The sequence below is a fragment of the Saccoglossus kowalevskii genome, chromosome 8, assembly GCF_978046115.1.
Source record: "Saccoglossus kowalevskii chromosome 8, keSacKowa6.1, whole genome shotgun sequence".
Taxonomy (NCBI): domain Eukaryota; kingdom Metazoa; phylum Hemichordata; class Enteropneusta; family Harrimaniidae; genus Saccoglossus; species Saccoglossus kowalevskii.
In genome coordinates this window covers 25255739-25282414 of record NC_140648.1, presented here as the reverse complement: position 1 = coordinate 25282414, position 26676 = coordinate 25255739, and the positions used below count along the sequence as shown (strand labels likewise).

The 26676-nt window shown below is 33.9% G+C and overlaps 2 protein-coding genes across 5 annotated transcripts in view; one reads left to right on the top strand and one right to left on the bottom strand.

The window, feature by feature from the left end:
• The window catches only part of LOC100372469 (ras-associating and dilute domain-containing protein-like), a 51055-nt gene extending 45356 nt beyond the window's left edge, over positions 1-5699 (top strand). For all 3 annotated transcript variants that reach the window (XM_085502408.1, XM_078009130.2, XM_085502409.1), the window contains 3 exons: positions 395-573; positions 1710-1849; positions 3608-5699. In XM_085502408.1, coding sequence (XP_085358534.1) covers positions 395-573; positions 1710-1849; positions 3608-3710 — 422 coding nt within the window. In that variant the 3' untranslated portion in view covers positions 3711-5699. The remainder of the gene's footprint in view (positions 1-394; positions 574-1709; positions 1850-3607) is intronic.
• Positions 5700-7691: 1992 nt separating this feature from the next.
• LOC102806589 (monocyte to macrophage differentiation factor-like) overlaps positions 7692-26676 on the bottom strand; it is a 35270-nt gene continuing 16285 nt past the window's right edge. For both annotated transcript variants that reach the window (XM_078009126.2, XM_085502406.1), the window contains exons 4-7: positions 20403-20477; positions 16272-16373; positions 14614-14683; positions 7692-14266 (exon numbers count right to left, since the gene is read on the bottom strand). In XM_078009126.2, coding sequence (XP_077865252.1) covers positions 14078-14266; positions 14614-14683; positions 16272-16373; positions 20403-20477 — 436 coding nt within the window. In that variant the 3' untranslated portion in view covers positions 7692-14077. The remainder of the gene's footprint in view (positions 14267-14613; positions 14684-16271; positions 16374-20402; positions 20478-26676) is intronic.

The following is a 26676-nucleotide window of genomic DNA, read 5'->3' as shown; positions in this document are numbered from 1 at the left end:
TTATGAGTCGTAATTCATCTCATGATTTCTCACAATATGAAAGTATAGTTTTACTCTGCTTATAGATAGCAAAGTGTTACTGAACATTTTGTTTTATAATCAATGAATGAAAGTTTCAAACTTTCAAACCCTTTTGAACATGAATGGAGGTTTTGTGTTCATGAATTCATGACAAAGTAACTGATACTGGTAGTGAGGCCAAGAAAAAAAAGTGCTTTCGGTCTATTTGTTTTTTAAAATCAAGACACATATTTATTTGAAATCAAGACATGTATTTATATGTATGCTCAATATGATTTTTCATTTTTTCTGAATTTATGACAAAACTACCTTTTCAAGAAGGAAACCACACCTTTTCCAGTTTTTACAGTTGAGTTGTCTGATACCTTTTTAGGAGTTACTGAGTCCGAAATGGACCTGTTATTGCATCGAAATACGATGTTGCAATCTCCAAAACAGTGTCTAGAAAGCATGGAAAGATTAAGAGAAACAGACGATGGTCAGGAAGATGTATTCGTAGTGGATTTGGTCAAAGAAGATAACGGCATTGGATTAGGACTTATTGATGGACTGGTAAGATATGAATCATTCTAAATCCAATGGGAGTAGAATAAAATTAGAAACAGAATAGAATTAACACTGATAATGATATTATTTTGATTTAAATTGTGTATTGAAGTTTTTAAAATAAATTATTTTTCAACATATTTGACGCATAAATAAAAATGTAGAAACTTAAAGAGGAACCGATGTATCGGTTCCCCTTTAAGTGTTACTACAATCTCTGGTAATGCTATTTTTATAGTATCGGTTCCCCTTTAAGTGTTACTACAATCTATGGTAATGCTATTTTTATAGTATCGGTTCCTCTTTATGTGTTACTACAATCTATGGTAATGCTATTTTTATAGTATCGGTTCCTCTTTATGTGTTACTACAATCTATGGTGATGCTATTTTACAGTATCGGTTCCTCTTTAAGTGTTACTACAATCTATGGTAATGCTATTTTTATAGTATCGGTTCCCCTTTAAGTGTTACTACAATCTATGGTAATGCTATTTTTATAGTAACACTTAAAGAGGAACCGATACTATAAAAATAGCATTACCATGGATTGTAGTAACACTTAAGATATGTTACACATTATTATACTTTGAATAAATTATTCATAAACAGGAAATTCAAACTTTTACTGAGCAATGATTCAAAAGATCGATGTCGGATAAAAAACTTATTTGCTTTAGTTTGGGGGTGGGGGGGTGACCTCAAAAAGTTGACATCCTACAAAAACGATTTTATTTTTTAATGTAGTCAAAAAAATGAAAAAAAAAACACATCCAAGACAAGAGAAAATGGTTTGGTCCGAGTGTAAATATGTGCATCAAATGAGGTCAATTTCAGAGTATTGACCTAGAACATGCGCAGAACCCAGAAAAGTAGTTTGCGCATGCGTATATTCCGCTTCATTATTACAACCAACTGCTATGCCATACTGCTGTTCGATTATCAATTTGTATTTATTGGTGAATGTAGTCTAACGCCATGATCAATATTTATCAATTAAGTTTCGGGGGGGGGGGGACTAAAAGAATTAAGTTTTTTATCCGACATTGATCTTTTGACGTCGTCCCTAATTGTCCCGACTATGTTATTGTAGAAAGAACTTTTAGACATCATACTTTACCATGTGTATAACTGTATTTTCAGTATACTCCTTTGCGATCAGCTGGTATCTACGTACGTACACTGCTACCCAAAGGTGCGGCTGCCAGAGATGGTAGACTCAGACTTGGAGATAGAATACTAGCAGTCAATGGTACTAGTCTAGTTGGTGCCGATTATCAGAGGTAAGCATGTGGCAGGGTATGATGGACTGATGAGCTGGACAATTTTACTACTTGTCCATCAAAGTCACTCTTCTTGGACAGCGTTTGAAATTTGACGTTTTGTACATTCACCTGTGTTAAGGTAGAGATGCAGTTTACCTGACAGGTATTTTAATTAGTTAATTAGGAAACCAAGATGACCTCCCTTGTCCACAAAACTATATATTTTCGGAAAGCTTATTGTATGAATTTTAAACTTTTATTAGTATTTTATTTTTATGGACACTGTAGTTTGAAATATGCACAAAAATGTGCTTTTTTGGTCAAAAGTAATTTAAAAAAAATTAGCTTCTAAACCATGCTTCTGTTTCCTGTCAAAATTGGTTTATGAGTACATCTGTTTACTATGAAGAAAGTGCTGTCTTGAAAACTGTCTACCAGTTGTCAATTTTGTAGGGCAGCAACTCAAATTTCACTATTTCACTATTTCAAGTTTATGCATAAATTAACATCCAGGCTAGTTGTCTGTACAATTGCTGTAACACTATTCAACTAAAAACAATGCCCCGACGGCGTTTTGAAGATAAACACATTGTCAATCATTTGTGAAAATGGTCAAAGCGTCTAGGAGCTTTTTTTTTTTAAAGTTCTGGAATGTGCACTAAAAAGAAGCTGAGATAATTGCTAATTTGCATAACAATTCACTCAGTAAGAAGTTTGCTAATGCTCATAATTAAAATGGCTGTTAAAGTTTCAAATTTAAATGTACCGGTATTATCATTTTGTAAAAAGTTAAATACAGTGCATAATATAGAGATCCCATCATTTCTTTTTTTCACCATGTTTCTTTTTTATTATTTATGTACAGCCTTGCTAAATCTTGCTAAGCATTCAAAAGAGAGAATGTTTGCACCTGTTATCTATATTTTAAAATCGTTTTTTGAGTATGTTCCACTCTTCACAAATCTACAAAATTTCAACAGTCTATAGCCAAGACTTTTTGGATAATAAAAAGCAAAAAAAAAAAAAATCACTCCCAAGTGCCCCCAAACCTGCATCTCTACCTTAAATCGTTTTCATTTAACATTCATTTAAGTTTATTAGGGCATGCTTGTTTTGTAGGGTGGGATGACGGCACACAAAAAAAAACGGATAAATTAATCAACAACAAAGTATAAAATAAATTTCATGAAAGCATTGCTCTGAGAAAAAATGATTTTTTTCTGCCTTGTCCTCTTTCAGGAATTTTTAACAGTTAACTCCCTAAGTGTATTATTTTGTATTACAGTGTTTTAATGGTTGTCACTTCTATTAAATTTGGAACAGTGATGATATAATATAATAGTACCGGTAATTGCATCTTTAAAAATATAAATTTCTATCAGCATGTAGCAATAACATTTCATGAAAAACTAGTACAAATAAGATGAAATATGAAATGAAAGATGAATTTACATAAATTTACCATACAACGCTGTACATACACTTAGATGAATTGATAATTCCATTTTAGGATCTCCTGAATTGCATGTGTCCACTGGTGAAATCATCATGTAGAGCGCCCTCATTTGTATAAAGTGAACTGTAGAGGGCGGCAAATGTTGAAAGCATCAAGAACATCAAAATCATCTTCCACAAAATAAGCTTACATATTTTTTGTTCATATTTGGTTCAAAATTATTGAAAAATGATATTTAAAATGTGTGTGAGGAAATTATTATTTGTATAGATCTTAAATGTAGGAATCAACCTAATGATTTTGTTGTGTTTTCCTTGCAGTGCCATGCAGTTGATAAGAAATGCAGGTCCAAGATTACGATTCATGGTTGCAAAGTCTGATGTTTCCATGGCAGCCAAGATAACTGCATCAACTACGTGTTAATTCCAAACATGAAGCCTGAAATATCTAAAACCTCTAATGCCACTTTGTAATAAAGCCAACAAAAATAGTTTATTTGTTTCTTTTCATCGTGCATGTCAGTTCAAAAAGAGCTGCTCATTATTTTTCTGCTAAAAGTGAAAAAAAAATTGCATCACTACACTATTTTTTAAGAACATCTCTGAACCATAAACAAATGTTTTTTTCGTTTTTTTTTAAACATTTATTACAGACAATCCCTCCTATTCTAGTTCTCGTATCTAAGCTCTGGTGCTAACAGGAAGTACTTGAACGTTTTATAAATGTGATAGGAATGCATATCATCTATACGTTTCGCTCCAAATCGTATTCTAATGAACTTGAATAAATTATATATTTCATATATAAATTATATGTTAAATATTTTGGTAACAAGCATTCCTTCTACGCATTTGGACTTCATGGTGATGTAATATTGTATTCTCTTGCTTGTTGCCATGGTTACAAAGTATCGAATATGATTTAATACTAAGACTGTATGCCAAAGTCTTATATTTATCTTTGCTATTAAATAATATTTCTCAAAACTGCATTGTATACTTTTCCATATACCTAAGGCATTTATTTTGACACTTTTCTGTCTGATGACATGGAATAAATTTTTATACTGTGAAATATTTTATTTTAACTGGAATTAATTTTTGCTGAAAAGATATTTTTGGTGTTTTGTATGGAATTTATTTTCACTGATTTTTGACAAGTTGAATGTAAAATATAGGAAAATGGGTATATTCGCGAGATTTTATTTACACTGAATCATTCCTTCAGCGAAAATAGCGAAAATTAATTCCAAGGAAAAATAAAGTCTTTTACAGTATATGATATACATATGACATTCTATATTCAGGATGATTAATTATGAATGATATACCACTGAAGTGTAAGAATCTTTACTTTGTGGTATTTGTGGTACCTATGTGGTATTTTTCATGGCAGTGTACTTTATGTGATATTAGTTCCCACTAATATTAGCTAATATATGGTATATTTATCTTACTATGTTAATGACATGTAAATTAGTTCCATATATGGTGTTTAGTTGTATTACACAAATGAGGTTCCATATAAAGTGTGTGTAATTGGATTATGTAAATGATGTTCTGTATATGGTGTTGTGCATGTTTGTTATATAAAAACATATTTAGAAATATGCCAATATTATTTCAAATTTATATTTATATGGTTAATATGGTCTGTGATTTCACTAGTACTTTTTAAAGAATTATTTACAGCATTAATTTATTTTATTTATTATTTGCTCACATATAAGTGGGAAGAGTATATTTGGTTTATGCTAATTAGTGAATGACCATATATGGACTTTCTATTGACTTGTATATAATATTTATACATGGGACTTGCATGAAAGCCATTTTTTTATGAATACTGATATTTCTTGTTGCTGTTCTGTGAAAATTTATGCATAGTACAAAAATGTATTTTGTGCATATTTCTTTTTCATCAGCATACCAATTGCACCTTTTTTGGTGTTGCCAGGACAACCTGGTGTGCATTTTATGCTTTCATCATCATCATTGCCAGCATTCATCCAGCTGTAGAACAACATTGTTTACTAAAATCTTTAAAGCAGCATCATATTCTGTCTTATTTAGTTCAAATTTGGAATTTTGAAGGGAAATTAGGGGAAGAAACAATTGGAATCCTGAAGGAAAATCAGGTATGCGATGGCAGCTGAAACTACCTCATTGTTGGGTAGTAGTTACCTTATATTTAAACCAGTGTGATACAGGCAACATATATACATCATATTAAAATGATTCAGTATTCTGGATATAGTTGTGATGTTTTTTTTTTAAATAATCTGACTTTTTAAATTGTACATAAGATTTTTTCTTGGTAAATTTTATTTATTGTAACTTTATTATATTTTTATGCTGTGATGTTAAAATTATTAATTTTTGCACATCCAAATAAATGTGTTTTATACTACAATTTCTTTGTGTTTTTCAAACTATGGTGAGAATATTTTTCACTCGTTAGGGTTATATACCTTACTTTTAAAAGTGGGGTAGTGGTGGGAAATATAATTTCAGAAAATTGAAAATTTATCTGTAAATTTGTATTCGTTCAAGAATACCAGTTTAAACTTATTGGTATGTTATGTGTGAAATTTTAACAAGATACCTGCTTGTGGACTCAATTTACAGGTGCTTTGGATAAAATAACCGTTGACATACAAGGACGCCCTTCCTGCCAGACTCAACCTGTGCGACTGTGGCCATAGAGGGCTATCCTTGGGGGCGGACATCCGGGCATTTTCACCGCCTGGCAACCCGCGGCGGTGAAAACAAAGGCCCAAAGCTCGCAGAAAACGGTACTTTGGGATGACTGTTGAGACTCCTCTGAACAGTGTAACAAGATTAGCCCTACGTGTGTAATATATATAAATTTGGTTGTTTAGGATTACTTCAAAGTTGAGTTTGTGTTGTTTTCTCGAATTTTCACCGGCTCGACTGGCGTTCCACAGCAGCGCGCACAGAGCCCATAGAAATGCATGGTACAGTGGTGCGCGTCTTAGCAACGTCTGAATTAACTTTCAATCTTACTCCTCATCACTTTGTAGAGCACTCTGAAGACTGTGAAATGTGCAATAATATCGATGAGGGAGAAAACAAATAACATGCATCAGAGATGGAAAAAGATCTTCATATCAACTGTTAAAGATTGTATTTTGGGTGCATAGCTTGAGTGAAGCATTTGCACACACTTAGTTAGTTTGTGCTATGGCTCTGGATCAGGTCAGATTCAGCATGTACATTTGCATATGTTTCATTATCTTGTTTCCATTTATTATTGTTTTAAATTCACTAAATAAACAAAGGAAAGATCTTTGTTGATTTTAGATTCACAGAAACCCTTCTTCAACATTACTAATCTTTAAATATGGATTTTTAGTACTTCACTGAAAAACAACAAAAAAACAATTCAAAATGCACTAATCACAGACAATAGAATTATTTCCTACCCACAGTACCTTGCAAAGGCCTTTAAGTATGATGTAATAATGTATGTCACCTTCTATGATGTATAGTTTAATAACCTATTGTACCACAGTATAATATTAAATCAATAAGATTAAATGTACAATCTGTGGTTATTTGTAAATGTCTGCATTTTTAACAAACAAATTTACCCAAAACTTGATATTTTTGTAAACATATAAAATTCCACAAATTGTTCAAAATCCTGTACTGAAGTGGGAAAGGAAACCGAGAAAGAGGAAGCTGTCAATTCCTGTGTGCCATTATATCTGTGACATGAATAAAATTGGCCATTTTATTTATGTAATGAAAAATAAAATGACCACTATACTACCCATTAAAATGTTTTATCAACTATCCGCGAAAAAAAATTGCATTTATTCTGACCAGTATAAAAATAATGGTCATTATAAGTTTCAGTTTAAAAAAAACACTGGTCATTATTCTAGCCAATAAAAACATGATTTGCAATATAATGGCCACATTTTTAAATAACACTTCGTATTACGGAAAAAGTTTTTAAAACATGAATGGCAAAATGCAATGAGACAAAAACAAAAGATTCCAACATATTATCCTCAAGTGGGCGCTGTTCACTAGCTGCATACATCTCATCAGTTTCATTTCAGGGGTAATTTGTTGATCAATGACTGACTAATTATAAAAGAACAAGCATTTTGTTCTCCAGATATAATTGTATTAGTCAACTAACATTTTTCCAGTCTGACTACTGTAAAATGACTAATTTTCATTGGGTTTAAGCTTAACTGATTTACCATTTCAGGCATATTCAGTGGATTTAAATTCACGGTTTTATCATTTAGATAGTGTTCTATGCTAAATTTTACAAATTCACTGGGTTTTGATTTAGCGCATTTTTCAGTTTACAGTATTTTCTTTAGGGGGAGGTGCCATGGTTACCATAGTAATGTAGTCTACAAACTTGAGATCCACACTAGCTTTTATTCCTTCAACAAATTGTTATACAAAATTTAAAATTAAATAACTCTAATCACACAATAATTACAACAAACATGACATTATATAGCTCCTGTATAATGTAAATTATGAAACTAATTTCATCAATTGTCAAAGTAACAATAACACTCAATGCTTAACGTGTCAGTCCAACTGACTTTCGCTGTTCGTAGTTGTTTTGTACAATTTCAGAGAAAACGTGCAGAAATTATTTGAATTAAAAACTTTCGTTAAAAGTATGGAATAATAGCCTGATGTTTATCTTTTTGTTTTCTACCAAATAATTTTATAACACCACTATTAATCTGCCAATCAGCCAATGAGTATTCTTGTTGTATCAACCTCATTTCCATATAATAAAAAAAAAAACATTGACCAATGAACATGCAGTTTTACACGCCTTGGATTCTCACTATCTCGAACACAGCACGTCGAATCATGCCAAATGGAATCACCACATTCCGTGTTCTACAATTTGAAATGTTCCTTGTTTTACTGGAAAGTGATTTTAAAAATAAAGGGAATATAACAATCAAACATTATACACTTTGTCTACCAATGTATGTACGCCCAATGAATTACATCTTCAAAGGTCGGTGGCCGAGTTTGTAAATGTCTTTTATGCCAACAACATTACGTGGAAACATTGCAAAAATCACAGACGTTGTCTTCAAGATAATGAGAATTGATGAAATACAGCAATCTAACACAATAACAATTATCAATTAAATATTTAAAACATATACAATTTTGAAAAATTCAGCCTATATCTTTGATAGACAAATTTACAAGGCATTCAACGATGTGATAAATTTATTGAATTTGTCCATGGCACTGTTCTATGTATACAAATCAGTGAACGGCTATTTCTCAGTACTGTAAAATCATTTATTTTCACTATTTTAAAGTTTTGAGCAATTTTACTGAGTTTCAAGTTCACAAACTTGGCAGGGAAAATTATTATTGTACATGTTCATGTCAATTGAATTAAGCAAATTTCCCTTATCAGTGAAACAGCGAAATTAAATTATTTAATAACAGTGAATAATGAATGTGTTTACAGTAACTCTTGATTCAGTTCTTTGCAACTAATACACAAACATGAAGTTAGCAACACATTGTTAGCATGATATTCAGAAAAAGATAACATTTAAGAACAAGTATATTATTGTACATAAATGTTGAACTACCCATGTACAGTATTATGTTGCATTATTTAGCATAATTGAAAATTGATCAAGAAAGGAATGCGTTGATCAAATGAAATGTTGAGAATGAATGAATGTCATGCACTGATCGACAAAAATCAGTGAAAATAAATTCCAAACAAAACGCCCAAAAAGTATATACAGCAAAAATTAATTCCAAAGTATTTTACAGTAATTAAGACATCAGTTGTAGTGTCAAAGTGTTATAGTTTAATAATGATTGTACAATAAATCATAGTAAACAGAGACATTAATTAAAATGAGTGAAAGTGTTGAACGGGTCCCGGTAGGAGACGGGTGTGAAATTAATTAGGAATGACTGTCACAGTAAGGCAAAGAACAACAGTTCTGTAGTATAAAAAATGGTTAGATAAGGCAGGAAGTATATAACCATAGGATTAATTATGATGCTAACTTGATGGTAAAACAGTTGCAAAGATTTATCTCAAATCATCCTCAGTATATTGTGAAATTGATCTTACTTTTTGAACAGTTCCAATAGACCTTATGTGTAACACATGCAGGTTTTAAATCCTGACATTTTCAGTGACATCATTGCAATTTTTGGCATGTTAATCAATTTTTGAACTTCATTGAAAACAGGTTACAGAAAATATTTAGAAAGTCTCATTGATATGAAATTTGTCGTACCAGGATGCGTGACCTTTTGGGGTCGTTCATATGACCCACTGAATATTTTTTTTATGAATTTATTATTAAAATTTTTGATACACATGGCAGTTTTATACTGTGCGTAGTGAACAAATCCAGGATGGTAAATTTGATCATGATATGCTGTCGTAGGTAATATAGTAGGTATTAAAGCGGGAGAGTCGTAACCTGTGCACGTGCAGGAATTGAGTCCCAAGCGACGATAACAACACATACTAAAAACGCATAGTTTCATGGGCAGACGCTTGTTTGTAAACAATGACACACTATGGCCATCAGACCCATGCGCAGGTGACGACTCCCTCGCTTTAAACTCAATAATCCAATACTTGGCAAATACAACAAATTAAAACATAAACCATATTAATCAGCAACACCTAACATGAGAATCCTTTTTAGGTTAGACCAATCACTGTGTAATATATCAGTGAATGGTCATACAATTTAAATAGAAAATAATTAAATCTGCATAAATTATGTACATTATTTGCTTATTTACATCATTAATATCCAGTAATTAGAAATGGAAGCAACAAGTTCAAACTCACAGCTAAAAAGTCCTTTCACCACCAATGTTCCAGTACCATCCAATAATCCATTTTATCAATTATTGTGTTCAATTCCTCTCAACATTTTGAATACAAATTGTAAGAAATTTAGTTTTCTTTGATCGAAAATTATCCCCATAACTCATGAAAATTACAGAATTTGTAAAAAAAAGTTGTGCCATTCATTTGGGCGGGAAACATGTCTGGGTAGTGAAAGGGTTGATACAATGACTTACTGTAAAATAAATTATTTGGCTTGGAATTAATTTTCGCCATTTTCGCTGAAGGAATGATTTAGTGAAAATAAAATCCAGCGAATATACTTTTCTTCCCCATATTTTACAAACACCAAAAAATTCTTTTCAGCGAAAATTAATTCCAGCTAAAATAAAGTATTTTACAGTACTTATAACTGAACACACAATAACATTGATGAAAGTATAAAAGAAAAGTCAGGTGCATTGTGGGTGAAAATTGTTAATACCTACAGTAAAGTCATTCACATAATGCACATATATGTGAGTGAATTTAAATTTGTATGTTGAGGTCATTCATATAGCCATTCTCCTTTGCAGAGACTATGGGTCTTTTATCACTAAGCTAGGTAGTCACCAGAAAACTCCCATCTATTTGTGGCTCCCTAGGTCAGGTCATAAGCTCAAAGACTCTACAAGGGAGAGCGACATATAGCTGGAAACTTTCGACTATTACAGGAAACATTTGACTCTTGGTTAATCTTGGTTAAATTTAAATATTGTGGATTTTTGATCATATAAATTTTGCAACCATTTCTATCTCTCGGTTCAGATCATCCCTTGAAAGTGTGGATGTCAAGCACAGAATCAATTCCTGATGATGTCATCATACTATATATTGATATTGTTCAAATAACTCATTAAAGGGTAACGGGGTAGTTGTCATTGCATGTGCGAGATTTAGGTCCCATGGCAAATTTGTTTTAGACACTACCAATATATTAACAGGCAATTCCTGGGATGATTGGTGGAACACATCAAAGGAGTTAAAATTGGTAGTTAGTGTACATTGTGGCCGATCAAAACTTGAATTGATGCTTGCCACTGTGAGAGCATGTGGAAAAATAACCATTTATCCAAATAAACATCGCACATGCATGGCACGAACACCACTGCCCTTTAAGTAATAAACCTTTGAAAAAATCATTGTAATCATGAATCCTTGGACAAATATTGTAAAATACCATGGCAACAATAAGACATCCAGTTACTATGTAACATTAAGTAGTACCGAATAATAATATAATTACAACTTTTTACAAATTTGCTCAAAAAACTAGCAATAATTTCAATGCATTTGAAAAAGCAGATTGCGAGTATGGTAAATTCATGAATATTAGAAATAAGAGTTAAAAGTTAACTTGATAAATGGTCCTGTTTAAGAACCAGCACATGGCAAGATATGTGTGTGTGATGATAAATATGACGAAAATAGAAATCTGTCTTGAGAATTTTTAACTGTATATGCTGAAATGCATACATAATTACTGTCTTAGTTTAAGGAGGTCCAGTTGTTACAGAGAAAATTACAAATTCTTGTACTTTAATTGGTTGACAGTTGAATTATTCGAACAAACGAAAATCTAGTTTGTCAACTTTTTGTGCCAACCAGCTTATCTGATAATCAATATTGTGCATGAATCAGCTCTCAATCTGCCTGTGACAGTATTGCCTGTACCTGTAAGTTGCTTTATTAACTAGAACATGTATACCAGTAACAACAGTAGTAAAAGGTATCTTCAGTTTTTGCAATCAGTCACTGGGCATTATACACACAAAATGTAAATCCTTCGATAGAAACCATCGTCAATAAATCAATATTCATCAAGTACAAAATATTTAAGTTTTCAAACATTCATCAAAATAATCTCTATTTACTGTCTTATAAATAATGTAAGTATGATAATGTTAAGCAGTATTTGCCAAATCTGTGATGTATCATCGCCTAACCAGTATATACACTACAAAATATTGATATTGTGGATGGGTAATGGAAAAATTAGCTTAAAATTATTAAGCACCCTTTTTTAAAATAAGTTAGATTTGTAAACACTCACTGAGTTAGTGGGGCTTTGTTGGTCCTTCAATGTCAATTACATTGTAGATATGTCTGTTTGTCTGTCTGTCTGTCTGTCTGTCTGTCTGTCTGTCCGTCTAAAGGACAAGAACATCCAGTTCTCTCAGAATGAAATGTGTTGAAAGGTTGACAAAAGATACAAAAGTTTAAAATTTTTTAAAACAAATTTTGTGTTTTGATGTTTTACAGATTTTCTTGATGTAAATGAAACTTTAACCCACCGTTGAGGGACGGTGTTTGACCTCACTGATCACTCCAGTAAAATAGTGATTCTGAAAATATTTTAATTTCCCCATTTCCCATGTGACCGTGAATAAGATACATATATTTGGCAAATTACACAATACTTTCAAAGCAAAACATTGAAAAGTAATCAACCTTCAAAATTGTAGATTGCTTTATTTTAGCTGATTTACCCAACAACCAAACAAATTCAGAGTTAAAATAAAGCAATCTACAGTATTACGAATAGTTCACTAAAAGGAGTGAAAATAAAATATTCTGATATTTAAAAATTTAAAACAAATTATAACATTCGTCTTTTTTAATTTATTATATATATATACTCACAAAAAATTGCTGAGAATTATTCCAAGAGTAGATTGGCTCATTGCAACACCAGGACAAAATGTAAACTAAGCAAAGCGTGTACAAGGTATACTGGGAAAATACATCATGTAGACACTGAATACATTGGCCCCTGTCAACAACATTTGTATTAAATATACCCACTCAATAAATATTTTACAATTTATTTTACAAAAGCAATTCATGAGACAGCATCTCTCTTCAGTTGCATCGTTTTGTACAATCTAATGACATCGCCAAGATGGGCCAGACAACAATGATTGGTAAACAATCAGTTATTCAGGTAACTAGTTGTCTGTTATCTGTAAACTAGGTATTCCCTCATAGACTGCTTTTGCCTTATGTAACATAGTCTCACTATGCATATAAAAATAAATATTAAATAAGATAAGAAAAAAATATAGTTGCAAGTGAATTTTCAATAAGACTTTATAATTTGAATTTTTAGATGAATTTATAACTAAACACAATGCTTTGAAAAAAATCTTTCTTATTATTGGTATATTGGTTCACTTGTTTAAGAGACTTGTTCATTGAATTAGTTTGATGCCAACACTGGCAGCATGATTAGGAAATAGCAATAATTTAGGGAAACAGAAAATGTATGAAACCAGAACGATAAATGTTAATGTTTCTGAGTATAATTGTTTGTCTACTACTACTACTAATGACATGAATGAGTACCCTGTTATATTCTGGCAGTATTACAAACATTGTTTCCCTCTGAATGCCAACCATTAGCATCTTTCAAAATATAAACCTGTAAATTACCATTTGCACCTTTTTTTTTGTAAAATTTTGATTGAGACCCGTACCCAAAAGAAAATTTGATCAGTGGTTACAAATTATGAAAGAAATAACCAAAAGAAATATGCAAAATGCTCCATCAAAATTTGTATGAGAAAAATTATGGCATTCAAGGGAAAGAATGTTTTATAAAGATAATTTATTTCATATAATGTTGACCATGGAATTTCCATTACATGTGTAAACATTTGTGCTAGTGCTATTTAAAAAAAAGAGAGTATATGACCCCCCCCCCCCCCCCCCCAACAAACACTGAACAAGTTCGCCTCAAAATGTCATTTCCAGTCAGATGCAAAGATCATGTAAAACCATGCCTTATGTGAGATCTTGTCAGGTCACGCGAGATCTCACCAAGTCTGGTGAGATCTCACAAGGTCTTGTCAGTGACTGAAAATGAGCAAGTGAAGATTAACCATTTATTCTTTGTCTTCTCCTATCAAGTACGCTGCGATGGCATAAAAGTGAAAGAATGCACCTGCTACAACAAACAGATGCCAGATAGCATGAGCGAACGGTATACGACCATCACTTTTGAAGAATATCACTCCCACGATGTAGATCATACCACCAGTGGCTACTTCATGAAGCCCTTCATGTGATGAAGTCTGTTGATAATAAACCCATAAATTGAGATACAAGATTTGACAGTATCAAACTAACAAATATAGTGCTAAATTGATGTCACTGAAACAAGCGTTGGATTGTTCACCCACCAACAGGGAACGTGAGCTGGGATTAGACCGTCGTGAGACAGGTTAGTTTTACCCTACTGATGAGGCAGATGTATTATAGAACTTTTGTGGCATTGAAATAATTTTGCTGATGCTTTCAGGGCAGGTAAAACTTCCTTGGGTTTCACAACAGATCACCGATCAACAACACCAAAGTGTAGAAACAGTTGAATTTGAAACAAAATTAATTGTCTGAGTATACCATAGTTTTGGTTACTCACCATGGTAAGCAGTGAAAGAGCAGGACATGTACCCATTAGTAGATATAACACAGTCTCAAGTTTTTTGTATCTAAAATGGAAAAAATACTATTAGTATTATCATACACTTTGTATTGCCCAGTCTTGTTTACGTTATGAGAAGTGCGCCCTCACATCAGAGCAATAATTTCCCATATCACGCCCAGCCCAGTGCACCTGGCTTTCATCAATCACAACAAAAAGCACCATTCTAAATTACATCGTGTGTACACCTATAAGGTGTATGATAACAACTTTATGGACTAAATACAGCTTTTGCTGTTCTCGATCGTACTGCTAATACACCCTCGCAAGCTTGGGTGCTCCTGCCGCCCGACCTCGGGCCGCAAAAGATATATCTGGTTCATAAAGAATAATGTCACACAACATCCAACCTGATGTCGCCCTCTAGTGGCAGGCTATAACTCAATATCCATTTTATTTCTGTCAAGGGGAACATATTCCATGCGAAATTATCAATGTCAACCTCAGTCACTATGGAAACCACATCAATTGTTCAGCGGCAACATCTAAGCTACCTGGTACTTTGCATTTCAGAGTATTCATGACATGTGAAAATAGATTGTACAAGCTTGCACTAAATTTGAAGCTGAATCAGCAATTTATGACGACAACATTTACAAGTTATCAATTCTTAAGAAAGTGCTTGCCATTTATTTATTTTATTTCTAGCTTTGTCTATTTTTGGTTTGATTTAAACTGTTTTCTTGACCATTCATTTATTGTCCGTTTTTCTTCATACTTGGGTCAAATAATATATCAATCGATGTACCGGGTATATCACAGGAGGGTCACATGTTTGGGTGCCCCAGATTGAAATCCAGAAAGAAGCGTCTTTAATTTACACCCAAACAAGTTTATTAGAATGCTTTGATAAATATAACTGATGGAGATTTCTCGTTGTTTTTTGCAGAGAAGATTCTTTAGGTAACTATTGTCAGTCTAAAATTTTATACGCATAAATTGAGTTCACTTATTGCAAATTTTTTTCCTCTTTTTATCTTCTTAAGTAAAGCCATACACGTAGTTTACTTTACAATGAAACATAAAATATCCTCAACAAACTAGCTGCTCTCTGATTGGTCCGACTGTTAGGTGTTAGGGTTGGGTAGCCAATCAGGTACAATCTTGTAAGTAGCTTCACATTGACTCAATACTGTAAAATGACTAATTTTCACTGGGTTTAAATTTTGCTGATTTACCATTTCAGGCATATACAGTAGGTTTTAAATTCACGGTTTTATCATTTAGATAACGTGTTCTATGCTCAATTTTACATATTCACTGGGTTTCAATTTAGCATTTTTCAGTCAGCGAAAAAAGCAAAATTGAAACCCAATGAATAATTACCCCCTTTACAGTAGGTGGTTGACAACATAGTGTACTGCTAACTGGCTACAAGCACTTCCATCTCAATCTGGAAAATTACTGACCTGACAAAAAGAGGCCAGCCTTCCTGCTGGGAGGCACATCAACCAGTTAACAAAGTACAGATAAAAAAGTGTTCACTACATTACAATTAATTGTCTATACAAGTGGCAAGCCAATCCAATATCCCAATTCTAATTTTGCTGCACGTACGTGAAGACATGTAATAAACACATGAGTTCTAGACTTACTTCTCATAGAATGTGTAATTGTAGATGATGCCAAGACCGGCAAATAACCATATTAACCATCGCATGTGAATGCCCAGGAAACCCATATCTTTGAGATGTAACCTATATAGAAAGTAGAATATCATGATATATACATAATACAAGTGTACATCTTTTGAATTTTTAATATCCAAAACATATTTTTATCAATGATAGTTTGATATTTCCATGAATTATGATATTGCAGCAGACAAATAATATGTGAATGGTAATTAAATTAAAGCACCGCTATTAGCAGCACAAATTCAAATATCATTTTAATAAACAATATTTGTTTAGAGAACACATTGTAATTCTCACATGAGTACATAATGAACATGTTAGTATGCGACAACTCCAACACTTTAGTAGACCATTTGCAGGTTTCTATGCCATGTGGTATTTTCGTCTAAACGCATTATAATTATTCATCATTTTCTCGTTATTGCGCAATCAAACAACATATCACGTACACTTGATACTCTCAAATCAACTGTTCACATATAGGTACAAATAGCTGCCAAGACTGATTGGTAGTAGGTAATTATTCACAATAACTGGATGTTTTGAGCAGTATGACCAAGGACGTTAGGCAAAAGTTTTGGATCAGTGATGCAATCTGCTTGAAAAGATTTAAAAATAATATTTGTATTAAATATACACACAAACTAGATACTGCGCCATTATATCTATATTTAATTGCGTCCTACATTCGAACCTTTTCAAAAAGCAAGTGGCCATGTCTTGTACCACTACATGTCCGAGTTCGATCAAAACATGTCACCACAGAATTTTTTCCATTTCTAGAATGTTACTATAAATAACTTATTTTATCCAAGAATGAAAATATTCATGTATTATTTCTAGTATTGTATTAACCCAAGCACTTTTGCCTACCTCCCTTGGTATGACCCATCATCTGTACCACAGTCTACCCTGTGTATAGCGACCGCCCAAAGGACTGCATTAAAATGGTCTTTATAGACAGGTAGTCTTTATACATGTATGAAGGTTGGATTATTTTTTATTGAATGACCAACTCATACATGTGACAGAAATAAATGAGATTGTACTTTTGCAACGAATACACATTTATTTGTATTGGTCAAAATCAAACAAGTTTGACTTGAAGAAATTCAAAATTGTTTTATAAACAAAATGCTTATTTTTTTGGTCTGTAAACAAAAGCAAGATTGTCTTTATACACATAAGACATGGCGCGAGACCTTCTAAAACTGGTCACTATAAGTAGGTCTTTATACACAGGTTAGTCATACATTATGACGTGAGACCATCTAAAACTGGTCACTATAAGCAGGATGTCTTTATACACAGGTTAGTCATACATTATGACGTGAGACCATCTAAAACTGGTCACTATAAGCAGGATGTCTTTATACACAGGTTAGTCATACATTATGACATGAGACCATCTAAAACTGGTCACTATAAGCAGGATGTCTTTATACACAGGTTAGTCATACATTATGACGTGAGACCATCTAAAACTGGTCACTATAAGCAGGAGGTCTTTATACACAGGTTAGCCATAGAGACTGTCCAATACCTAACAGACATAGTGGTATGACAAGTTAAATATAGACAAATTATTAATGACTTAAAAAACAAGTGTTAAAACACCTGTGTATAAATAAGAAAATTAACGAGTTTTAAATGTATTCAAATTAACATCACAGACATCTCATATTTGCGCTGTGTTTGTTTATAACTGTTTATTATAACCCAATTAGAAACTGTGTATCTAAAACATCAATGAAATGGGTACAATGCCGTTTATTCAATACTCATGATACCCACTGAGCGACAGTTCCATTTCGCAAGGTGTCACCACTATGCCTCGGTAGGTGTCACCACTATGCCTCGGTAGGTGTCACCACTATGCCTCGGTAGGTGTCACCACTATGCCTCGGTAGGTGTCACCACTATGCCTCGGTAGGCGTCACCACTATGCCTCGGTAGGCGTCACCACTATGCCTCGGTAGGTGTCACCACTATGCCTCGGTAGGCGTCGCCACTATGCCTCGGTAGGTGTCACCACTTCGCCTCGGTAGGCGTCACCACTATGCCTCGGTAGGCGTCACCACTATGCCTCGGTAGGTGTCACCACTATGCCTCGGTAGGTGTCACCACTTCGCCTCGGTAGGCGTCACCACTTCGCCTCGGTAGGCGTCACCACTATGCCTCGGTAGGTGTCACCACTTCGCCTCGGTAGGCGTCACCACTTCGCCTCGGTAGGCGTCACCACTATGCCTCGGTAGGCGTCACCACTATGCCTCGGTAGGCGTCACCACTATGCCTCGGTAGGCGTCACCACTATGCCTCGGTAGGCGTCACCACTATGCCTCGGTAGGTGTCACCACTATGCCTCGGTAGGTGTCACCACTATGCCTCGGTAGGTGTCACCACTATGCCTCGGTAGGCGTCACCACTATGCCTCGGTAGGCGTCACCACTATGCCTCGGTAGGTGTCACCACTATGCCTCGGTAGGCGTCACCACTATGCCTCGGTAGGTGTCACCACTATGCCTCGGTAGGCGTCACCACTATGCCTCGGTAGGTGTCACCACTATGCCTCGGTAGGTGTCACCACTATGCCTCGGTAGGTGTCACCACTATGCCTCGGTAGGCGTCACCACTATGCCTCGGTAGGTGTCACCACTATGCCTCGGTAGGTGTCACCACTATGCCTCGGTAGGCGTCACCACTATGCCTCGGTAGGTGTCACCACTATGCCTCGGTAGGCGTCACCACTATGCCTCGGTAGGTGTCACCACTATGCCTCGGTAGGTGTCACCACTATGCCTCGGTAGGTGTCACCACTATGCCTCGGTAGGCGTCACCACTATGCCTCGGTAGGCGTCACCACTTCGCCTCGGTAGGTGTCGCCACTATGCCTCGGTAGGCGTCACCACTATGCCTCGGTAGGTGTGCGAGTATAAAAACCAATATGAGTTTACAAAAATGACTAATGAGATCGTTAGTGGCAACAGATTTCGCTATTGTGCAATGTTATGTTACATCCCTATCACTATGGCAACAAAATTGCGTATCTCACCATATTTTGAAACAGTTGAATATATATATACATACCATAGCAGGGGATTTTCTAGAAAAAAACTGCAAGAGGGAGCACTGCAATTCAGCGGCGCCACCAAGTGGGGGGGGGGGGGGAGATAGGGTTCTCCCTACCAGGGTGTAGAGTTTTTGATAATTCTAAGTTAAAATTGAGCATTTTATGGCTTCCTTGGAGCCAAAATTACTATCAGACAGGTCACAGTTGAAGACTGTGGCCACATGTGACCCCTGGTCAATCAGAATTAAATGGTTGCCAGAGGATCTGCTCCCCAGGGTAAGGGGGCGAATGGCCATGGGATGAGGGCGCTGCACCCCTGTTCCCTTGTTTAAACAAATCCCTGCCAGAGCCATTAACTCTTTGAGCACCATGATTTTTCTCGCCAACATTTTGCCTATTTCTCTGTATTTTCATTGAATTTTTTTGATCATTTTGGAATAAATGAACATAGTTTTCTATTGGCTACAGGGCTTGATCAAATCTGTGAAAAATGTACTAGTAACATGTTTTATTTACTGTATAATACTTTATTTTCACTTGGAATTAATTTTATTTTCGGTGAAGAAATGATTCAGAGAAAATAAAATCCAACGAATATACCTTTTTTTTCTATATTTTACATTCAACTTGTCATAAATCAGTGAAAATAAATTCCATAAAAACACCAAAAATGTCTTTTCAGCCAAAATTAATTCCAGCTAAAAAAAAAGTATTTTACAGTAGTGAATGGTGACGAAAGTTTACTTTTAGGTCAACTTTTTATCACCATTCACAAAATATAAACCTCCAAAATTGTTTACATATTTTTTTCAAAATTTTTATAAAGATCTATAGGTATATCTGGTCTCAAAAATTTACAAAGTAATAAAAGTAAAACACATAAATATACGCAAAGTATTGCCACAAAATGAAAAAAATTATGGCATTCAAAAAGTTAAAGCATGATTCAAATATGCAAATTATCAAGCCTCTTCCAAGGATAATTTATGTAGTGTCGAAAGGAAGGGATAATAACTCACCATGGTGTGTAAGAAGCTGCAATAAATAAATAGATAATGGCTCTGTCACCAACATGGAAGAAGAAAAACAGATTCCTGTAATGAAGATAGAATATACCATGTCAGTTTCATTTGTCAAACATTCATCAAAGTATTAGTGAAGAGACTATTACGAGGTTACCATGTGGATGCCACAAAGTATGCACAAATAGAGTACAGTGGAAGTTTCGATTTAACCGCTTTGGGTGAGATGCCCAGAACTGAGCAAAATAGTGAAAATGACTGGAACTTTCTCGCCCGAACCTTTTTTTTTAAATACAAGTACGTCCACCATCTTGGAAATACTACATAATTGTTTCACATTTGGAATAAATTTTTCCCAATAAGGTGATGAGCAGATACCCCATGCAATACTGGAAAAATTAAAACACACTCAAACTTGTGGGGATTCATTAACAGATGTATAAAAACCCAAATTTCACAAAAGTTGACCAAATTGACATTTAAGTTCAAACCTGCCTATCCATTTATTTTATATATATACATGTATAAACATGGTAACTGAGACGATAGCATTACACCACTTGCTATATGTACTGTAAAGGGGGTAATTATTCACTGGGTTTTAATTTAGCTTATTTCGCTGACTGGAAAAATGCGCTAAATTAAAACACAGTGAATATGTAAAATTTAGCATAGAACACATTATCTAAATGATAAAACCGTGAATTTAAAACCCACTGAATATGCCTGAAATGGTAAATCAGTGAAATTTAAACCCAGTGAAAATTAGTCATTTTACAGTACTTAAGCGCATACCCTACTTAATAGCACAAATACAGTATTTCAAAAGTACCCTGTATACCATATTAGTAGCGCATACACTTCGGTAAATTGCAGAGGTGTTTCTATGTTCAAAGTATGTAATATTTCAATAATGTACTTTATTATATATGCAATTGTTGTCTTACATGCACTTCTATTGGTGCTTCTAACAGAACAAATACAGTCCAAATAAACCATATTTCCTTTATTACAACCACATCCTTGATAGAAGCGCACCTAAATCACCAATAACATTTAGTTATTGTAATGTAGCTGGATTATTAAAATATACATTTGCATATAAACACCAGACATATCTCTTTCATTTACGTAAATACATACGTTATTGCTAGGGTAAATATTGTAACTTTGTTCAATCCATTTCATTTTAAGTCTGTATTTGTTTTCTAGACAGCTATCATGTACATATGAGAAACATAATATGACGCCTACATGATTTTATTTATAACATCCTTCTAGGTAACTTGTTAACAGAAATTAAACACTGTTGGTTCAGCCCTGGGAGACAGTTCACATTACATGTAGGCACTGCCACTGTACTGTACACTGTCTGGTCTGAAGTAAAATTCACATACTTTGAAGACTGGGTCTGTATGGTCCACACGATTTTCTGTTTCTGAGTTCTGGTATATGTGGTCTGAAATGGCATACTTCCATGTTTTGAAATTATATAGCATTTAGAAAGACGAAATTTCATAAAAAACACAACGCTGTCACATTTTACAAACGATAACAACAACACAAACATGTAGTAACCAGGATAACTTGTTGTGATCTTTATTATCATCAAAATTTTGCACAATATTTTTTACCGTCAAAATTTTGTTGCAACACTTTGTATATTTTCATTTAATTTTCTATAAATCTTTCGATAATTTCTGACCAAATGAAATAAATTTTCAATTGGCTACAGGCCTGTATCAAAATTTTGAGAAAAATTAACAACAAACTCATTTCCTGTAAAATACTTTATTTTAGCTGGAATTATTTTCACTAAACAGACTTTTTGGGGTGTTTTGTAGAGAATTTATTTTCACTGATTTTTGATGAATTGAATGTGAAATATAGAAAAAAACAAGTCATTGTCAATGGCTAGTCCCCGTTCCGTTCATATTTGAGTGACATATACATTCAAAGCAGCAACAATATGGATGTTGAACTGCATTCAGTAAAACAAAATAGCCACCAGTCAGCCATTTTCAACACAATCCAAAAAAAAATTTAAACTAAATTTGCCCACGCATGACAGATTCAGTTCCGGTATGGTGAAAATGTACAATTTTTGTGAATTTTTGACCTTAAAAGGACTGGCCCAAATGCGCAGGCATATGTATGATATAATGTATGATGTGTATGTGAAGTTTGAACTTGATCTGTCCAGGCATGTCCGAGATATGGATTGAAAACTAAATTCTTTAAAACAAAATGGCCGCCAGTTGGCCATTCTGAACTTGATTCGAAGAAAAATTGGTATGCATCAAGCTTATATTATGTTTAATATATGCACTAAATCTGAACAAAATCCATCCATGCATGACTGAGATCCGGTTCCGGAATTGTGAAAATACGTGATTTTGATGCATTTTCGACCTTAAAATGGCCATCATTCAGCTATTGTTAAGCGGATCATGAAACAAATGCACATATCTATTTGTGACATGATGTACCATGTGTGTGTGAAGTTTGAACTTGATCAATACAGACATGTCTCGGATACGGATCCAGAACTGAATTCTTTAAAACAAAATGGCCGCCAGTCGGCCATTTCGAACATGATCCGAAAAAAAAATGACGTACATCAAGGTCCTATTATGTTTAATGTATGTACCAAATTTGAACAAAATCCATCCATGCATAACTGAGATCTGGGTCCGGAATTGTGAAAATGTGCGATTTCAATGCATTTTCGGCCTTAAAGCGGCCGCCATTTGGCTATCGTTAATGAGATCATGAAACAAATGCACATACATATTTGTGACATGATGTACCTTGTGTGTGTGAAGTTTGAACTCGATTAATCCAGGCATGTCTCAGATACGGATCCAGAACTGAATTCTTTAAAACAAAATGGCCGCCAGTCGGCCATTTTTAACTTGATCCGGAAAAAAAAGGGCCTGGATCAAGGTCCTATTGTGTTTAATGTATGTACCAAATTTGAACAAAATCCGTCCATGCATAACTGAGATCCGGGTCCGGAATGGTGAAAATGTGTGATTTTGATGCATTTTCGGCCTTAAAATGGCTGCTATTCGGCTATCGTTAATCGGATCATGAAAAAAATGCATGTGCGTATGTCCCATATAATGTGTGATGTATGAGTGAAGTTTGAACTTAATCGGTCCATGCATGTTCGAGATACAGGTGATCACGGACGCACGGATGCACAGACGTTTTCGGACTACGTCCGAACGGGGACTAATTAAAAGGTATATTCGCTGGATTTTATTTTCAATGAATCATCTCTTTAGCGAAAATAAATTCCAAGCAGAAATAATTAAAAGTATTTTACAGTATTTATTTTGTGATTTTGGTGTTCAATGGGTTACAGGAAAGATAAAGTCTATACCATCTAAACAAACGGCCAAGGATAACTTAAAATACAATAGATTTAAAAGAAGCATGATTGTGAAAGCAATAAACTGATTGTAGTGTCACTGCAGGATGTCACAAAATTTCTATTGACTGATGACACATGCCAGCAGTTGTAATGCTTTGAAACATGTTACCTAGCAACAATAAATACTAAGAATATCTAACATAAATGTACACAGTGAATGCATATAGATCATATAATAATATATTTGTTGCACTATGTATTGGTTATTTAATTAACTTCAATCATAAAATACATGGGTGTCACACAGTTCTCTTCAAAAACGTTTTTTTTTTGTCTGAGGCTATTTATCTTGGAATATTTAATTGTTGGATGTAATATTTCATTTTTATTTATTTTTCATTACACTAGCTCTTTTGTTCACTGTACAAAAATGTTTTTATCTGGAATGTGTCACTGTTTGTATTATAAGATTTGATATTCAGTGTGAATGAGGGAGTCCACATGTACTTGAGCAATTTACTAAAATCTGAACAAAGATAATTTGACATTGCCATAGTGGATAAAGAATTTTATTCAAATTTTTAAAAGAGACCATATGTGTGCTACTGATTTAATTCAAAATGACCAACTGGTAGCCATCTTGATTTATTCAAGTTTACAAACCAAATTTTCAATCATGTTAAAGAATTCATTTTGTCAAAACAACTTGTCAACAAACAAGCTGCTCTCTGATTGGTCAGACTGTTAGGTGCTAGGATTGGGTAGCCAATCAGATACACTCTTACTCCAAGTAGATATTGGCAGACAATACTGGAAGAGTCAATCATGCACACAAATTGCCATTTTTAAGGAAAATTACTTTTATCCAAAACAAAGTAATAAATCATGAGATAATAAACTTGAATGAGATTATATACAGCTATATCCTATGATTTACTGTCTGCCAGGTTTTCTTTATTAAAATCTGGGCTGATGCGCAAGCCATACACAAGTCGTACAGTATTAGCCCCTTGACAGTTACGTCATTGTGGAGACACAATAATAAATGAAATATCATGCCATGTCAAGAGATAATGCAAGAGTCATGTCTTCACTTGTTGCTAGGCAACCATCTGGACAGTGCTTTAATGTCAATCCTGTTTTAAAAGGAGGGTATACATGTAGATTCACGTCACCATGAATGTGTAGTTTTTTATATTTTTTACTAAACGTATTCGATGTAGTCTAGTGTACATACTATAGATATCTTGATATCCAACATATTAAATAAACGCCATGGTGTCTTCGAAGGGCAAGGAAATCTACACTTGTAAATTCAACTTAGTCTCACAAACTGATTCCTATTGTGAAATTGACAATAATGTGCACTTGCAAGAATCTAAAACATAGACTGGAAGAGTCTTATCCCATCAATAACTTACAGTTTATTAGTGCTGCATAGGTCTTAATTGTTTAATTGGTTCTATTTTCGCAGATAGTTAAAAATTAAAACCCAGTGATTCAAAGTTAACAATAGAATGTAGCGTATACCTCAATAACCAATAAATTTGAAATCTAGTGAAAATTCCCTGCAAAATCAAATCTGCTAAAATTAAACCTAATATTAAATATTTATATTAAAATGTTAACCACCATACATCAACCCCATGCACATATATATATACATGTATATAATTAGCTTGTTTACTTGTGTATACAAATGTACAATAGCAACACTGATGGCTATAACCTTTGATTTTAGGGAAAAGCTGTCACCATGGAATGGAATTATCAGATGTCATTGTGTACATTGCTATGCATTCATGTAGTTATTAATATTTATTCATTTATTTCAAACCAATTATCTCCTGTTAATTACCTGCATAATTACATCAAATAATATGTTTCTCTTTTGGACAGTTAGTAGTTACGCAAATTAATTATGCATATGAAATATGGAAATTATATTTAAATTAATTTAGTTTGGGTTGCAATTATTGAATATTGTACAAAACAATGCGTTTCTTTGAGTGGGAAAAATGACACATAATATATTTCAAATCAGTTAATTGTTTTGAACTCGTATTTAATTTGACCTAAATTATAAATTATGCTGTTTAAGGTAGCGAGACTATTATTTGTGTTGAAAATTACGATTTTCACATTTATTTATTAATTGATGAAATGCACCATAAACTTTCATATGATAAAGTCAATATAACATAGAATGTCATGTAAGTTGGTTAAAATATAGATTTTCTGAAGGGAAGCAAGGCAGCCTCAGTAGTGTTTTCCAAAATCAACAACACAGGTTTAATCTGTGTGCCTATAAGTTTCAAAGATAAACTCAAGACAAAGCAATGTTAGGATGTGTTATCAGTAGCTATCTGACACACAATGAGTGTTTCCAAACATTTGAGTGGTTTGTCTCCGCCCCTGTTTGTTTCACAGATTAGTCATTTGCATATGAATGTGTCAGACACAAGGTCACACAGCCACTGAAAAAAAATCATTGATTTTGGTGTTTTCATATGCCGAATTTATCCAATTATAGCTATCCCATTCCTTTATTTTTTTGGTTTCCAATAGCCTTACACATTTGGATGTCCCTACACATGGTAAAACAGACCTTGATGGGAAAACAAATTGATTGTGCCGATAAACAAGCTTGAAAATCTTTGCTGTTACTTCATGGACGTTTTTTAGGAGTTTATGTTTTTCAAAATACAAGGTCTTTAACAAAAAATAACGTATACTTATTGTCGTCGGATTAACACCAAATTTTCACAGCTTTAAGGTGACAATGAGAGGAACTTGAATGTGTCCAGACAAACTATTTCATCGATTATTTACCAACGAGTTGTGGTTTGAGTTGGGGGCAATGCGACTAAAACAGTAATTGAAATTCAGGAC